The following is an 18,309-nucleotide window of genomic DNA, read 5'->3' on the forward strand; positions in this document are numbered from 1 at the left end:
AGGCAACGGAATAGACCGCCACGCTATCCGGACGCCCCTCCTTTTGCAATTGTATATACATTTCTCCAAACAGGTGACTTGTCCTGACTGAAACGACAACGCGATACCCTCATTCAACCCGCCGCTTCGCTTCCACTCGTCCCTCCAGTCTTTCCTCTCACCTCAGCCTGAGAAAGCTGCACTTTGAGCTTCTCCACCTCCTCCCTCAGCTCCCTGATGATGCGAGCATTGGGGTCTTCGTTCACCACCGCGTGATTGACGATCCTCTTCGCCCGGTCGGCGTAACGCAGTGTGGACAGCGTCTCCTCGTAGTTATCGGCCGCCGGACTCACCGTGGCGATCATGGCCGTCTTGCTGTTGCCGCCCAGGTTGTCCTGCAGAAGGAAGCGTTCCATGTAACAGAATGAATGGCATCGCTCATTTTATCTTCTTCTGCTGCTTTTCTCGCTTTGTACTTGGACAGGATAGAGGATAAGAAAGCGGTTTAGGGAAGGCGACAGGATGAAAGAGTTTCAAGGCCAGGTTCGAACCCAGGATAACACTTCTAGTTGAGACCATATGCTACATTTGCTATCGAGCTGAGCCACCACATATATAACACATTTAACCCAGATGCCTGGAAAAACACACTTTTTAGCATTTTGGAGCTGATAACTTTCTGCTGTCTGTCTCTCACTTCTTTTCAGCGAATACACACCACTGCTACACGTTGTTATGGTAACCGAAACAAGCAACAGCATCACAGGGATGTGCAGAATGGGGGGTCAAACCTTGAGCAGCCAGGTGAGGACTGAGTCTCTGTAAGGCACAAACTTAGCCTTCCCTTTCCCCGCAGACTGGTCTGCTAGAGCAGAAATCACACAACCCAGGGTGGTCAGAGACCTACAACCAGAAATAATGACAATAATATCAACAAAAAAAAGTTTCGAGTACCATCACTAGCTAGTCATTGTCGGTGTGATGGTACGCACTTGTTGATGTTGCTGCCCTCTTTCAGTCTTTCTCCGGCGGCTCCAGTCTTGGACACGCGCTCGCTCCCCGCCAAGTCCACCAGGCTCATTTTGCTCACCTTCTCACCGGAGTTCTGACGACGATTAACACACACACACACACACACATGCAAAGACCAACGCAACAGCAGAGGCGAAAACATGCAAACACATATCCATCAGTAGGACCGGTGCACATATCGAGTCAGTGATTTTAGCGTCCGCGAGGACTGTTGTCGTACAGCGTGAGAGACTGACCCCGGACCGTAGATCATACAGCGTTTGTGTGACGATGATGCTGAAGACAGCGTGAGACCGGCTGCTCTCCTCATTCATGTTGGTGGCGGCGACTGTGCGAGATTTGTTCCCCTCTGACATTAATACTTCAATGTCCTACAGAGAGAGAGACAGGCTGTAAGAAAGGTATACAGACAGACAGACAGACAGGTCGAAAGATAATGGTTGAAATGAAGAGGAAGGGAGAGTAATGTTTGGCACTGTTCTATTCATCAATTGCCTCTATCCACGCAATCTTCTTTTTTTTGGGGGGGGGGGATTTTTCCTTCCTTTTCTCCTCAATTGCACTTGGCCAATTACCCCACTCTTCCGAGTCGTTCCGGCCGCTGCTCCACCCCCTCTGCCGATCCGGGGGGGCTGCAGACCACCACATGCCTTCTCCGATATATGTGGAGTCGCCAGCCGCTTCTTTTCACCTGACAGTGAGGAGTTTCGCCGGGGGGATGTAGCACGTGGGAGGATCACGCTATTCCCCTCAGTTCCCCCTCCCTCCCTGAACAGGCGCCTCCGACCGACCAGAGGAGGCACTAGTGCAGCGACCGGGACACATACGCACATCCGGCTTCCCACCTGCAGACATGGCCAATTGTATCTGTAGGGACGCCCGACCAAGCCGGAGGTAACACGGGGATTCGAACCGGCGATCCCCGTGTTGGCAGGCAAAGGAATAGACCGCCACGCCACCTGAACACCCTGTCCAGGCAATCTTATCAGGGTCAATCGTGGGGGGGGGGTGCCTAATCACAGCAAGCACTGGGCGTAAGGCGGGGAGACGTCTCAGACATAAAAGTCTATAGATCTCCAAGTCACCCAGATCTCCAAGTCCCCCAACATGTTGGTCTGCAAAAGGAAATCTAAAAGATTACGGTGAGAGGAAGCACACTCCATTCAGATGGACCGCTACCAAACCAGCGATGCTCTTAGCTAAGTGCTAACCACTGAGATTCCATAATGCTTAACACTATAGTATGCAGTAGAAAGAGTATGAGTAATGAGCAGCGGAATAATGAACGCCCGGGTTAGGAGGAATAATGTGAGCGTGCGCACCTCACTGGGTGTAGACTACACTAGCAAATGGGTCATTATGATGACAACAAAGGCAGGCAGTATTCACAGATGGCTGCCTGCCATGTCATTTAGCTGGGTCACAGCGGGCAACGGGGCTGATGCTCTGGGAAATCCGCTGGACTAATATCAGGCTGGCCGCAGCAGAGCAACGGAGAACAGGGTGGAGATGTTCAAACTTAATTAAGAAAGGCCCTGCCAAGAGCTGGCACGACTACACAAAGGACTGCGACTACATTCCACCTCAAGACTATGTCATTAGAGTTTTCTTCCCCCGTCAGCGTTTTGAACTTGGACGATATCTGGGATGTAAATGGATAGCTTGAGAATTGGGGATCTTTTGTGAGCTGTGAATGACGATATAAATCACTGCTGCTGCTTTGTGTGTGTGTGTGTCTTTGTGCGACTTTGTGCGTGCGAGTAAGTGCAGTCGATCTGATGAATTGGTACCGGGTGGTTTCAGCGTGGTGACAGAGGAGATAAGACGTACCTCGAAGCTGGTCACGGCCAGCTGGGACAGTCCGTCTACGTATGGACCCAGGACTTTATGTTCTCGAACCTTCAGAGACTGGCGGCTCCTGAGAAATGAGAAATTCAACAAAAAAAAAAAAAAATTAGGTAAAAATAACAGAGAGAAAAAATCCAAAATTGGATCAATTTGGGATCAGTTGGTAGGATTTTTTTGCAGGACAGAACAAAAGCAAACGAAAAAAAAATCATACAATATGCTTCAATAATATCCTCGTTTGACCTGACATAATTTCCTCCTCTAATTCCCATCCATTCTTTTAACACATCAGCTCCTCCCTTTCCATGCTGCCATGTTCCAAGGCCAAGAAAAATATTGGCTGCCGCTGAGCCGCTCCCATACTGCCATCCGCGCTCGCTTCTCTGCTAGCCTCTTTCTGGAGGTCTCATTTTCCACATATACCGAGAGGGGCTTAAACTTCCTCTACTCATTTGTCCTGTCAGAATGAATAATGACATGAAGGAACGGGTCAGCAAGTCAACAGGGTATTACTTCTCATGAGTCATCGGCCCCTCGCTACGGACATTACGGGCGTTTCTGCACAAGTTTCTCTGGGGAACTGGTTTGCATCGGTCTCAGTGGCGTTAAGGTATTCATCGCAAATTTGGATGAATTAAGAAGTGAATGATTAAGTTCTGGGCGGCACGGTGGTGCGGTGGTTAGCGTGGTCGCCTCACAGCAAGAAGGTCCTGGGTTCGAGTCCCAGGGTAGTCCAACCTTGGGGGTCGTCCTCTGTGTGGAGTTTGCATGTTCTCCCCGTGTCTGCGTGGGTTTCCTCCGGGGGCTCTGCTTCCGCCCCACAGTCCAAAGACATGTAGGCCAGGTGAATCGGGCGTACTAAATTCTCCCTAGGTATGAATGGGTGTGTGTTGGCCCTGTGATGGCCTGGCGGCCTGTCCAGGGTGTCTCCCTGCCTGCCGCCCAATGACTGCTGGGATAGGCTCCAGCATCCCCGCGACCCTGAGGGCAGGATAAGCGGTTCAGATAATGGATGGATGGGTAATTAAGTCCTGTTACTTGCTCTCGTCCACTACCTGTGGATGAAAAGTGAATAACTTTAAATAAAGGTTCACTGACTCTCTTCATCCTCTGACATCCTGCTGACGAACACTTACGAGGATGCGGCGGCAAATTTGGGAGAAACATTTTTGAATATCTAAACGAGCGGATGGCCGAGCGGACTAAACCGCTGTTCTTGCAACCCGCTCGTCATGTGGCAGGGGGGGGGGGGGTTCGTATCCCAGACTCGTCGTATCGGTCACGGCCAGAGCGTCCACGGGGTAAGGCATTCATTAGGCCACCCTTACCCGAGGGATAGCGGGTGTAGTGTTCGGGGACTCGTCGTTCTCCAGCGACCCCTCTGGCCCACCCGGGCGCCTGCAACCGAAAGGGTTCTCCCTACGTCTCCTTCGCGGCCTGAAGGTGATGCAATCCATGCGAGGCTTCAGCGTGTAAACTAGCAAGAGCTGCCGACACGAGTTTGGAGAAAGCTGGTGTTACGACTATCTCCTCCCTGTGGAAACGTGAGCCAGGGGAGTTATTCGACAAGAGTTCCGGCCATATGCCATTGGGTTAATCGGGTGGGATAAGGGGAAAAACTAGAAATAAATGTATAAAAGGAAAAAAGGGGGAAAAGCTGACTTCTAAAAAGCTAAAAAATTCCTTAATAAAAATAAATAAAAATTGTAAATGAGAAAAATATGTCAATAATATTCTTTCCCTGACTGAACAACAATGGATGCCAAATGTTTTTTCCTAATGGGAATGCCTTATGGAATAGGGCAGACATTTTCCCCATGAAATGTTTGCCGTAGACATTTTCAGAAAAGAGTTTTAAGGCTCGAACCCGATCCAACCCGCTGTGAGATGACCCGTAAGCCTTATGACAACTGACTCCAAGTCAACAACCGTTGAAAAAGCGTCTTTAATGCTTCGTTGCGTCTATTGTTGTGCTTTATGACGTCTTCTCTTCATCCCTAAAGAACAGGACGTCCTCTCGAACGGAGACGACGTGGTGGGGCGGTCTGACCCGCACCCGCTCATCTTCGCAGCGGTTTATGTCTCCTGGCAACAACGCTGACTGATGGAACGCAGCAAAGCATTGTGGGTAGCGTGATACTTTACCGGGAATTTGGGTAATAAAACACCGAGTCTTCAAAAGTTGAAATCAGACTCGCATGTCTTCAACGGCGGTCGTCTCACAATCCTGTTGCTCATGGTAAGTCTGTCCTGTACCCTTATGACATCATAGCTGATACTAAAATTCACTATGACTACTGCCTATGAAGGGGATTTCTACTTCTGCAATCAGACTTTTCAGCAGCATTTCATCAGAAACTCAAAAAAAGGAGGGGGGGGGCAATTACCCCACTCTTCCGAGCCGTCCTGGTCGCTGCTCCACCCTCTCTGCCGATTCGGGGAAGGCTGCAGACTACCACGTGCTTCCTCTGGTACATGTGGAGTCGCAAGCTGCTTCTTTTCACAGTGAGGAGTTTTGACCGGGGGACGTAGCACATGGGAGGATCACGCTATTCCCCCGAGTCCCCCCCCCCGAACAGGCACCCCAACCGACCAGGGGAGGCGCTAGTGCAGCGACCAGGACGCATACCCACATCCGGCTTCCCACCCGCAGACACGGCCAATTGTGTCTGGAGGGACGCCTGACCAAGCCGGAGGTAACACAGGGATTCGAACCGGCGATCCCCGTGTTGGTAGGCAACAGAATAGACCGCCACGCCACCCGGACGCCCCTGAATCGGATCTTTAGCTGGCTGTTTCCCAGATATCGGGGGGAGAAGTCCTATCGATCAGCTGACAGTTAGCCCTCGCCATCGCTACAGATTTAACAGCAGCACAGCCAGAGAGGTTCACATGCAGTCACCATCCCAGAATGCAACTCGGCAGTGAACGGACACAGAGACATGGGGCATGACATTGTGAATTTTTCAAGTTGTGCAAAAGAAAAGCTGAATAAAAACACCAAAACTCCCAAATGTTACATGTTTTTCTGACTGCTTGCAGTGGAAAAGCTGACATAATAATACAAATATTGTGTGATAAAGCGTTCTCCCAGTGGCAAGTAACCTCTGTGTCACTTCTCTGTTTTTCTGTTGAAGAACGTTCTGGATGACGTAGTCCCGCGCACAGGGAGGCTGTTTGATCAGCTGACTGCAACGACACTGATTTTTTTAAATTTTTATTTTGAGAGACTTTATTGATCCCCGTAGGGAAATTATGTTCTGCGTTTAACCCATCCTAGCTGTGTAGCTAGGAGCAGTGGGCAGCCGCTAGTCCAGCACCCCGGGGACCAACTCCAGTTCGTCTCGCCTTGCCTCGGTCAGGGGCACAGACAGGAGTATTAACCCTAACATGCATGTCTTTTTGATGGTGGGGGAAACTGGAGGACCCGGAGGAAACCCACCACAAGACACGGGGAGAACATGCAAACTCCACACAGAGGATGACCTGGGATGACCCCCCCCCAAGGTTGGATGACCCCGGGGTTTGAACCCAGGACCTTCTTGCTGTGAGGCAACAGCGCTAACCACCGGGCTACCGTGCTGCCAAAATTTGATTTGATGTCTACTGACTTTTTAAAGTTCACTTAAAATTCGCTCGACATTTGGAGGCAAACATATTACAGCCGATCTGTGGTTGCAAAGACCCAGAGAAGAGACGAGAGGAAGATCAAGACAGCGCAGGCCTGGTTATATAAGTGAGAAGGAAGTCGGCATCAATGCCGGATCTGGCCGCATCTCGAGGCATCTGCTCACGGACTGCTCAAACTGCTCCGCTGCTCTCTGCTTCCCTACCAGATGTCCCTGAAACGTGCTCTTTCAAGGCCTGCCCTCCCCTGCTGCCTGTCTGCCGGCACACAGCAGACCACGGCAGCAAAGAATGCTGCAGTGTCAGGAGGACAACACTGGCCACTGTTCACCAGGAAGTCCCTTGGTCGAGCTACCTGTCCTGCGTCGTTCTGGTGCCTCCCCCCTATCCAGGCGGCAAGACATAATAAGAGCTACAAACAGAGATGGAAAGCAACACGAAGCTGGCGCTGACGGGGAGGTCGTCGCTTGTGTGGGGTTGGGCCACGGGTGGATCAGGACTCAGGGGAGCATTACGCCACAGCTCGAGTCTAGAATGCAGTTTGTGTAACCGTGAGGGTTGTGAACCCGGGGTCGTCTGCGTGCCACAAGACCAAAGGATTAGCTCTGTGAAAAACAGCGAGCCGATAACGTGTTCAGGTCAGACGCGTGTATGAATCCCACACGCCACGGCACAGCTGCACTGGCCAATCGTTCAAATTCAAAGATTAGATTTCAGTACTGGCAAGGTTTCCCAGGACATTTCAAATCAACAACAGTGATTAATTGGGCTACGAACTTCGATGATAAATGAATGATTCATTGTTCGAGGTAATAATTGATGACGGAGAAACAAAAGAGTATTTCATATAGCCCAGAACAATTTTGTCTTTGTCTGTCTCTGTCCCTCCGGCAACGGTCTGCTAACACATAATGGATAGACAGGTCAGCAGTGTCTCCCCCCCCCCCCCCAAAAAAAAGAGAAGTTGGATCTTTATTTCTTCTTCATGGGAAAAAAATGCTGGTATCTTGGGATTACTTTTAACATTTATGTACTGCCAACATCAAGTTGTTTTTCAGGCCTGACCTCCCCTGTCTTAAAGAGAAACGCCTTGGTAACCACGTCCGTGTGTGTCCGCCTGACTTGGTGGCGAGATCGTGGTCATCAAGCCTCGACCCGGGACTTGGTGGCGAGATCGTGGTCATCAAGCCTCGACCCGGCAAGGATCTGTCACTGTTTGGTGCCCCTGACAGTCGAGAATCTGTCTAACTGTATTCTCCTTCAAGAGGCAAAGATAATCATAAATAATTTTTAAAATCCATGTTTTGGGCATCCCCCTTTTTTTTCTCCACAACTGCATCCGGCCAATTACCCCACTCCCTGAGTCATCCCGGTCTCTGCTCCCCCCCCTGCCGATCTGGGGGGGGGCTGCAGACTACCACATGCTTCCTCTGATACATGTGGAGTCGCCAGCCACTTCTTTTTACCTGACAAGTGAGGAGTTTCAACGGGGGGATGTAGCACGTGGGAGGATCATGTTATTCCCACCAGTTCCCCCTCCCCCCTGAACAGGTGTCCCCGACCGACCAGAGGAGGCGCTAGTGCGGCGACCAGGACACATACCCACATCCGGATTCCCACCCGCAGACACGGCCAGTTGTGTCTGTAGGGACACCTGACTAAGCTGGAGCTAACACAGGGATTCCAACCGGCGATCCCTGTGTTGGTAGGCAACTGAATAGCCCGCTACGCTACCCGGATGCCCCCAGATAATTTGTTTGATTATAACATGCACTCAAACAAGAGAAACGAACAAGAAGCCATCGATTTACTTCAACACAACGATCCACAGCGGACTCACCCTTTGGGATCCAGCAGGTCACGGACCTTCTCGTTGTAGATCTCCATGTAGGACACCTCCAATTTAAAAGAATGGGCCTCGTTCTCTTCTCTGTGGACCCTCTCAAAGAGGGAGCAGCAAAGCCGCGGAATCAGGCCTGGCTGCTCCCCGTTCCCCATCATAGAGAAGGATTTGCCCGATCCTGCAGCAGAGAAGCAGAGAGGTTATGTACGTGTATATGAATACATATTAAAAAACGCCATCCTTTACTAGGATGGCCATGTCGCCTGTGAAGAAGGCACCCCCCCCCGCCTTTTTCTACCCAATTGTATCCAGCCAATTACCCCACTCTTTTGAGCCGTCCCGGTCGCTCCTCCACCCCCTCTGCCGATCCGGGGAGGGCTGCAGACTACCGCATGCCTCCTCCGATACATGTGGAGTCGCCAGCCGCTTCTTTTCACCTGACAGTGAGGAGTTTCACCAGGGGGACGTAGCGCATGGAAGGATCACACTACTCCCCCCTGTCCCCCCTCCCCCACGAACAGGTGCCCCGACCGACCAGAGAAGGCGCTAGTGCAGTGACCAAGACACATACCCACATCCGGCTACCCACCCGCAGCCATGGCCAGTTGTGTTTTGTAGGGATGCCCGACCAAGCTGGAGGTAACACGGGGATTCGAACCGGCGATCCCCGTGTTAGTAGGCAACGGAATAGACCGCTACACTACCCGGACACCCCTGTGAAGAACTTTTAATAAAAAATGACTTAATTTTAATTCCTGCTTTGACTGCTAAATACGATATGTATCATGAGACAGTGTGGAAAACTAATAAATTGTTTTATAACCCATTTGCAGAGGCGTGGCCATCTTGATGACATGGTCCATCATATGGTCCTCTGATACACTAAGTTCTAAACGTCTACAGTCAAAGCAGATGTGTTTACACAATAAATTTTGAGAGATTCCTAAAAACCGCGACTGACTGTTCTGCCAGTGATCCTTTGGTCCCCCGTCACATCATGTTATATTTATAAAAACACGACGTCACATCTGGACACCAGCCAGCCATTAAAATACGTTGGGACCTTGGGTGAAAAAGGTAAATATTCTTCTCTCCCCAATGTTCAATAGGTGTGTCATGTTGACCATGGGTTGTCCTCTAGGACAGGAAGTAGGAATAAAAGAGCTAATTTAATCCGTCGCGAGGAAGGATACGACTTGAGTGATTCACCAGTGATCACAAACGCTTCCTGTTCTTGTAGTTTCTGTAGGGCTTGTGTTCCCATGCAAGGGCCGTCTGCAGATCCACTTAGAGACTTAAAATGCAATGCAGGCTAGTATCATGAGGGGCTCTTTGTAAAAAGCACGCATCATCTGATGGATTTAGCAAAAAAAAAAAAAAAACAAATACATTTTTTTTTTAATATAGATTTCCTCAAAAATCTTAGTTACCCGTTTGTCCGTAGGCAAAAATGCAGGCGTTATATCCTTGGAATGCGTTTTCAAGTATTCCCTCGCCAAGGCACTTGAACACCACCTCTTGATCTTTGAAACAAAGAATGTGTCACCACGGAGAATATGACAAACTGAACATATTAGCACACTTGATTGTCTAATATACATACTTTATTAAATAGGGTAAAGGCAAACATTGTGAATGGCGACGACGGCAGCACATGTGAGATTCCTGTCTATTTGTGTGGACGACCCTGTGGGCTGTGCAACATGTTGTTATGCTACTGGTAAATGGGGCAGCTGTTTAATGAGCTAAATAAAGCCACGGCTCGGGCCCTTCAGGCAGGGACTACAACGACTATGTAAATGCAGCCCCGGCAGTAATGACCCCCCCTATTCGATAGGTGTTGCAAAATGCTGGCCTGGCCTTTAAATGCGTAGCTCGTTTATGGAGATGTATTGTGGCTGAAGAAATTGCATTTGCCATTTGAGTGGGCACGAGTGAAATGTGCTGTGTCACAAATCTGTCCGCCACATACTTGAGGTTATATGCGCTACGATGACTACGATGAAACACTTTGAGTGGTTTTTTTCCATTTATGAGCCACAGGGGAAAAAAATGCACTAGTGATTTTTTTAATTCCTCCCCCCCCTTCCCTCCAATTGCACTTGGCCAGTTAACCTATTTTTCCGAGCTGTCTTGTTCGCTGCTCCACCCCCTCTGTCGATCCGGGGAGGGCTGCAGACTACCACATGCCTCCTCTGATAAATGTGGCGTCGCCAGCCGCTTCTTTTCACCTGACAGTGAAGAGTTTCACCAGGGGGACGTAGCGCGTGGGAGGATCACGCTATTCCCCCCAGCCCCCCCCCCAACAGGCTCCCTGACCGACCAGAGGAGGCGCTAGTGTGGCGACCAGGACACATACCCACATCCGGCTTCCCGCACGGCCAATTGTGTCTGTAGGGACATCCAACCAAGCCGGAGGCAACACAGGGATTTGAAACGGCGATCCCCGTGTTGGTAGGCAACGGAATAGACCACTATGCTACCCGGATGTCCCACTTGTGATTTTTTTTTTAATTCATTTATCTATTTTACTCACTCAAAATGCAAATTAACTCACAGACCTAAAACCCCACTGACGTTCCATGGAGGAGGGTGTTCATAGCCTGACCTGGCAGGCTCCTTATCGGTGGCGTGAGACATGTTTTGAGTTCTTTGGCGATGAAGGAAGGATTAGTTTTCAGCAATATCAACACTTGTGACTCACCTGCGTACTTTGGAACGTTGGACTCGTCCATGGACCAGAAACAGTGGTCGAAGGCAAACACCTGCACAAGAAGAGCCAAGACAGACACGGGGAGTATAAACATGCGCTTTACACACCAGTCTGAACACGTACCGTCCCGGACAATCTGGGCCTGCTTGCCAATGGCCTAGCTGCCTCTGTGGGAAGACACCGAGAGGCACAAAGCCAGGCTTATTTTACTGTATCACGCCACCTTACAGTAAATCAGCAAGATGCAGCTTGTCTGCGTGATTAAGAGGAAGCCTAACTGAGAATGGTTCGAGGTGATGGTTGTTAGGAACCACGCCATGGCTGTCTGCAAAAATCCACTGTTAGCTGAGCCTATTTCATCATGGCCATTGGAGTTAAATGAATTCATAAATCAGGGTCAGCGCTCCCCAGTAGAAATTCCAGCTCCCGGTGACCCTGGTCTCCAGGGCAACGGTGCTGGAGTTGTTCCTGTTAGTGCAGACTGGCCCTCAGCCCTCAGTCCTGCATCTCACAGAACAGACTTTGCTAGCACAGACCCCCTGTGTCAGACAGGCACCTGCATGTGCTCGGGTCCACGGGTGGATAGCATGAAATGGATGATTCCTGGGAAAGTGCACTAGCCCGTCTCCACTTGACAAAAAGGCTCCATTCTTCACAGGGAGTGAAAGATTATAATCTCTGCTGTGCAATGGACATAATAAAATCCTTTAGTCTGTTGTTTTGCTGTGTAATTGTATATAAATAAATTTCACTCCACAGAATGGCCCTCTTTGTGCCTGTTGCATTACAGTCTTTTTGCAATGCAAGTCCTGCAATGCTGCACATGTTGCTCCTAATGGAATTCAGTGTACTGCCTTCCTGCCAAAGGACTTTTCCCTCCAAGACTGTCTGACCCTTAAAATGATTGAACCCTCTCCTAATCATAGTAAAGGGCACTGGCCAGAGGAACGTGGTTTGCATAGTCAGCATGAGAAGGACTGAGTGACTGAACACTTTGAAAAGAAGACCTCCTCTTGTGACTTTAGACAAGTGCGCAGATGCCATTCAAAGGAACAAAGCTTCCATCATTCTCAGTTAGGCCTGGCTGGGTGACAAGGACCGACACCTCCCTTGGTCAGTCCCTGTTCAGCCTCTGGGTGTGACAGAGCAACAAATTATTCTTGATGGGACAATTACTATCAATCAGTAGAATGATGAAGATGGGCTTAGGGGCACAGCCTTCGTCTATATATTCGAGGATGGGAACAGCCCGGACATGGCTCCGCTGTCACCTCTGCAAGGCTGTAAGGACCCAACCTGAAGTGCCGTACTACAGTATTCCCTTTGTTGCACTCCTGCAATGTCAAGGTCTACTGTTCTGTGTATTCTAGATATTAACTGCTACATATGAGAAGATACAATCTGCTTCATTAGTACACCTGCACAACTGAAAGAACAATAAACTTGACTATATTATCACTTAGCTCAGCAGAGAGCCATGTGGGTTTTCTGCTATAGTGTGTAGCTTACGTTTGGCCTATAGGAATACCTGTGGTTCACAAACCCCTGAGGGCCAACAAAAGCTTGTGGCCCTATGCTAGTGTTCCCTAGTCAGTCTGTGGTGGAGTGGCCCCAAGCCACTGAACACAAAGCTGTCTATGAGGCCCGGACGTCTATCGGTTACTCACCAGTGAATCGGCAAGGGGATGGGGGTGTTTGTGTCTGTTGGAGGGCACATTGTGTGTGTGTGTCTGTGTGTGTGTGTGTGTGTGTTTGTGCGTGCACGCGCGAGTGCTGGGAGGGGTGTTGCAATGCAACAATGCAGCTTTGAATACACACACACACACACACACACACACACACACACACTCTCCGCAGTATCCGTGCTCATCCCTCTCTCATTGTAGAGCCTTTGTGCGGCGTTCACAAGATCTTAGAGCGCTGACACATTCACACGGACGTCTATCCGGCTCCCGCTGGCCAACAACACAACAGAACCACTCTCGGCCACGTCCCCAGAAACTGTATGAAACAACAGCGGGCTGGCCCCGCTGTGCTTCGAAAAGGGGGATAGGGGCTAGAGTTGCTCGCCCCGTGCCCTGCAACTGATTTACTGCAGTGTCTGTGATGAAGTGAGGAGGGGTACCGGACACGATGGCGGACTGCTCGCAGTGAAAATACCTCTCGCCTCTTTCGGTGCTGACGGTGCAAAATGTCAATGCGTGTCAATGTTTGACAGGTCTGTAGGGGGAGGTGGAGGGGGGAGGGTGAAACACACATACCTTGGGTTGTTTCCTGTGCGACGGGGATGAGCAACAATTCGGGAGGAGCATGAAGAAGGAACACCGGGGCCAAGGGCAACACAGGAAGAGAGTGGGAGACAGAGAGGGGAAAAAGAGAGAGACGGAGAAGTAACATGGTTAGCATTAATACAATTTAGCAGTCAGAGCATGCTCACTCCCGGTACAAAGCAGCTGCAGTCCTCACAGCAGGAATTTACTCTGTTGACACAAAGGCTTTCAGCTGACATGGAAATGCTCGCAACCAAAATAGAAACGGCACCAGCATAATTAATAAAGTGTTGATAGGTTTTACAAATTAACTGACAAATTCTCTTGTCACGCCTCTTCTTAGCTGGGCTACGCTTCATGAATTCCCTCTGTTGTAATCTCTTTTGTGTCTTTCTTTTTAAGTCCTCCCAATTTTTTTCCCACTTATTCATTCACTTCCGCACAGTGGTATGTCCTTGCGGCGTTGGTGTGGGCTGCGATCGGGTTCATAAATGGGCCAGTGGAGCGTGAGGAAGGGAAGAGATTTAGGATTCAATGTCCCACTGACTCTGTTGGGCAAACAGCCCTCACGCCTGTAGACTTAACAGAGGCCAGGTCGGGGAGGCCGGACACAGCATTACCTCAGCCCTCCCTCCACAAAAGGCACGGCCCACTGCCAGAACTAAAGGGGGGGGGGGCTGAGTGTATGGACCGGCATTATTCAGGATTCTTCTTCAGAATGGAGGACGACTTCCTTGGGGCAGAGAATCAGTAACGTCGATTTGAAACGAAATAGTTTTTCATTTTCATTCATTATCCAGACTGCTTATCCTGCTCTCAGGGTCGCGGGGGTGCAGGGGCCTACCCCAGCAGTCACTAGGCGGCAGGCGGGGAGACACCCTGGACAGGCTGCCAGGCCATCACAGGGCCGACACACACACACACATTCATTCCTAGGGACAATTTAGTATGGCCGATTCACCTGACCAACATGTCTTTGGACTGTAGGATTCTTATAATCATTTTGAATAAATTCTGGTGAAATTCTAATCTATTTATGTTCCATTCTAACATAGTACTCCACCATTGCTAAAGAATATGAGGAAATATGAAAAATCCCCTTAATAAGTTGGCACTTTGCCCATAGTTCCTCTCTCAGCTGGCTTTCTCCGGTTTCAATCTATTTGCATGATCAGACTTTTTCATTTTACAATAGTTTTATGAAAATAAAACTATGTTAGCAGGAAAATAAGTACCCGCCATTGTCTAAGTGGCTAATAAGGGCAGCTGCAGGTCAAACAATATCATTATCTAATGTTAAAGATAGCCATCTCATCTGCTGCTCAACGGAAGGAAGCGAGCCCATCTCACGCCTCTTTGCATTTGCCTGACGTGTTGTTGTTTTAATCTGTGACTGCATTCCGGGGTCACGTGAAGCCACCTGTGCGCACACACACACACACACACACACACACACACACACACACACACACACACACACACACACACACACACACACACGTGCACTCACACTCGACCACAAACACACTCGCATGCATACACAAATACTCCCATCCCCCTCTAGTGAAACTACATCTGGCTACATAGTCGTGTCCTTCCACAATAAGCAGATCCCTCCTGCAGGCGTCTCCTGGCAAAGACTCAGAGGTGGACTCAGAGGTGGGCATCACCTTTACGGGGTAACTCAGACAGGGGCAGACGGCTTTGGTGAGACTAGAATGGTGTCAAATGATCTCAGACAAAAGAAGCTGAGAAATCCACATTCGTACCATGACGTAACTGTTCAAACGAACCCAGGGATGTTTACCAATGGCCGCTGCACAGTAGAAAAACTGTCCCAAAATCTTATCTTCCTTAAATCAACTTAAGGTTATCCCAGTTTGAAGAGATCAACTCATTTGCCTCCAATGTGATTTGAATGGTTAACAAAATTATTTATTTATTTATTTTTATATACTCTATTAATCCCCGTAGGGAAATTGTGCTCTGCATTTAACCCATCCTAGCTGTGTAGCTAGGAGCAGTGGACAGCCGCCGTGCAGCACCCGGGGACTAACTCCAGTTCGTCTTGCCATGCCTCGGTCAGGGGCACAGACGGCTAACATGCATGTCTTTTTGGTGGTGGGGGAAACCGGCGCACCCGGAGAAAACCCACCGCAGACACAGGGAGAACATGCAAACTCCATACAGAGGGCGACCTGGGATCACCCCCGAGGTCGGACAACCCCGGGGTTGAACCCAGGATCTTCTTGCTGTGAGGTGAAAGCGCTAACCACTGCACCACCGTGCCGCCCATCTTCTTCCTTTCAGATTCAAGCAACAATCCCTCCACCATCATCAGGACAGTATCACACAGGGGTGTCACAATTCTCTAAATCCACGATTCGATTTGACTTTCGAGTTTAAGGTCACGATTCGATTCGATTTAAACATTTTTTTTTCTTTCAGCACTGACGGCTATGCCATTGTTAGACTATCGAGTCTTGATTTGTAAAGATCAACTGATCATTGGTTTTAAAACTGATACTCTCATTTATATTTTCAAATACTGTGGTGCAGGCTCCTTCAGTTCATTCTTTTAAAAATAGATTAGATAAATTTTGGTCAACAAAGGACTGCTTGTACAATTATAAAGCTGAGTTGTGATCATTGTGAGTATTATGTGACTATGATTATTTTAGAGACTACTGTATTTATGTGATTTGTGATTATTTGTGAGATTATTGTGATTTTAATAACAATATTGTGGTTCTTTTTTTGTATGGTTGTTTGTTTTAATTTGTCGAGTCTGGTGTAGAGGATTTGTATCCTGTGCCAGATGATTTTTCATTAAATTTCATTAAATTTAAATTAAATTAGGCTACATGGTATCGAGCATGATATAACCACCAATTTTTTTTCAAAAAAAAAATTAGTGGTTATATCCAATGGGTGGCACGGTGGCGCAGTGGTTAGCACTGTCACCTCACGGCAAGAAGGTCCTGGGTTCGAGCCCCGGGGTAGTCCAACTTTGGGGGTCGTCCCGGGTCGTCCTCTGTGTAGAGTTTGCATGTTCTCCCCGTGTCTGCATGGGTTTCCTCCGGGGGCTCCGGTTTCCTCCCACAGTCCAAAGACATGTAGGTCAGGTGAATCGGCCATCCTAAATTGTCCCTAGGTCTGAATGGGTGTGTCGGCCCTGTGATGGCCTGGCGGCCTGTCCAGGGACTGCTGGGATAGGCTGCAGCATCCCCGCGACCCTAAGAGCAGGATAAGCGGTTCGGGTAACGGATGGATGGATGGGTTATACCCAAGCACTAGCCAAGCCCACACCTGCTTAGCTTCCATCACTTGGCAGAGCCAGGGCCCATGTTGGTATGGCCGCCGGGTGGAAGTTGAAAAGTCTACAGCCGCCTTAAAACTGAAATAACAATAACGTACTTCAGCCGACGACATATTTTCCGTGTAGCCTGAGGTGGAGTACGGTGCCTGCGTGTAGCACAGCCTACACCTGTAGTTTTTCTGTCGGTGACGTGTTCGCTGTTGACATATCTCACGGGGAAGGCAAAGTGGAATCTCACTCCATAGACGAATTGTTCTCTTATTTCAAGAAGAATGGGATTTAACTCCCTAACACGAGATTAAATTACTTTTTTACATTTTCACATTGTGTTTCATTTCCTCTGCTGAGGGCGTCTGACCCAGAAACGTGTTACTATACAGAACATTTTAGTTGGCGAAGTACGTTTTCAAACACATGCAACTTGATTTGATCCATTGCTCACCGAGACACTATGAGATAAAGTACAATTTAAGAAAAATAACACTGATATATTTGACATTTCCTGTATGTTTGAGCTTGTGAAATGTATTTCGAGTACTACAACGTGTACACAGTGGATGTCAATAAACTGGTATCGACATATCGCAGCGGTCTATCCCGTTGCCTACCAACACGGGGGTCGGCGGTTCGAATCCCCGTGTTACCTCCGGCTTGGCCGGGCGTCTCCACAGACACAATTGGTCGTGTCTGCGGGTGGGAAGCCGGATGTGAAGAGTAGGGTAATTGGCTAAGTACAATTGGGGAGGGAAAAAAAGGGGGGGGGGGTAAAAAAATGTGTAAAAGAAAACGAGGAAAATTCAAAAAATTCAACAAAGGACCAAGTAATTGAAACTGAACTGTTGTCCGGTAAAGAGCCATCAACATATTCTGATCAGCACACTAAAGAAAGGCCATTAACAGTGTTCAAGCTCATTATAATGAGAGAGAGAGAGAGAGAGAGAGAGAGAGAGAGAGAGAGAGAGAGCAAGAGAGAGAGGGAGGGAGAGAGAGAGAGAGAGAGAGAGAGAGAGAGAGAGAGAGAGAGAGAGAGAGAGAGAGAGAGAGAGAGAGAGAGAGAGAGAGAGAGAGAGAGAGAGAGAGAGAGAGCAAGAGAGAGAGGGAGGGAGTGAGAGAGAGAGCGCAAGAAGGGCCTAGTTGGGGTGGTTCACACATTCTGGGCCACTGGGAAACCACTGTGACCAGGTCTTAATCAGAACTGACAAAAGGCTGCGGGCCCCTGTCCTCCAGCCTTGTCCTCCACACAGGAGAGCAGAGGAGGAATGGCAGGAGCAGGATGACTGTTCCCCAGGGCAGAAAGATATATGACTTCAGCGCTCAGCCATAATCTAAGTAAATCTGAACTTGGATCAGACCCATCTCTCAAATTATCACCAAAACAACTGCAGAACATTGTCTGACATATCTGAGAGACAGTCTACAACCAACAGAATAAATACAGGTTACAACCTGAGAGGGTAGCAGATATGGACTGGGGGGGGGGTTCCTATGGAGACCATAAACAGTCATGAAGACGAAGCACAAAGAGACAACAGTGAAGAGAAAGACAGACTTCTCGCTTGGCAACTCAAAGGGAATTTTTGGTCATGTGGAGTGACTCGATCTCCACATTATGTTACTGAAGGGAGGAATATCCATCCATCCATGCTGGAGCCTATAGCAGCAGTAGTGGGGCAGCAGG

At 49.0% G+C, this 18,309-nt stretch overlaps 1 protein-coding gene across 3 annotated transcripts in view; it reads right to left on the bottom strand.

Moving 5' to 3' along the window:
• kif13a (kinesin family member 13A) overlaps positions 1-18,309 on the bottom strand; it is a 71,360-nt gene that overhangs the window by 39,789 nt on the left and 13,262 nt on the right. Inside the window, exons 3-11 of one of the 3 annotated variants that reach the window (XM_056285579.1) lie at positions 13,304-13,316; positions 11,034-11,094; positions 9,760-9,852; positions 8,327-8,507; positions 2,842-2,929; positions 1,248-1,382; positions 972-1,084; positions 771-882; positions 162-374 (exon numbers count right to left, since the gene is read on the bottom strand). In XM_056285579.1, coding sequence (XP_056141554.1) covers positions 162-374; positions 771-882; positions 972-1,084; positions 1,248-1,382; positions 2,842-2,929; positions 8,327-8,507; positions 9,760-9,852; positions 11,034-11,094; positions 13,304-13,316 — 1,009 coding nt within the window. Of the gene's footprint in view, positions 1-161; positions 883-971; positions 1,085-1,247; positions 1,383-2,841; positions 2,930-8,326; positions 8,508-9,759; positions 9,853-11,033; positions 11,095-13,303; positions 13,317-18,309 lie in introns of those variants that run through there. The other 2 variants (XM_056285578.1, XM_056285577.1) reach the window with 2 other exon arrangements.

Source organism: Lampris incognitus, chromosome 9 (genome assembly GCF_029633865.1).
Source record: "Lampris incognitus isolate fLamInc1 chromosome 9, fLamInc1.hap2, whole genome shotgun sequence".
Taxonomy (NCBI): Eukaryota; Metazoa; Chordata; class Actinopteri; order Lampriformes; family Lampridae; genus Lampris; species Lampris incognitus.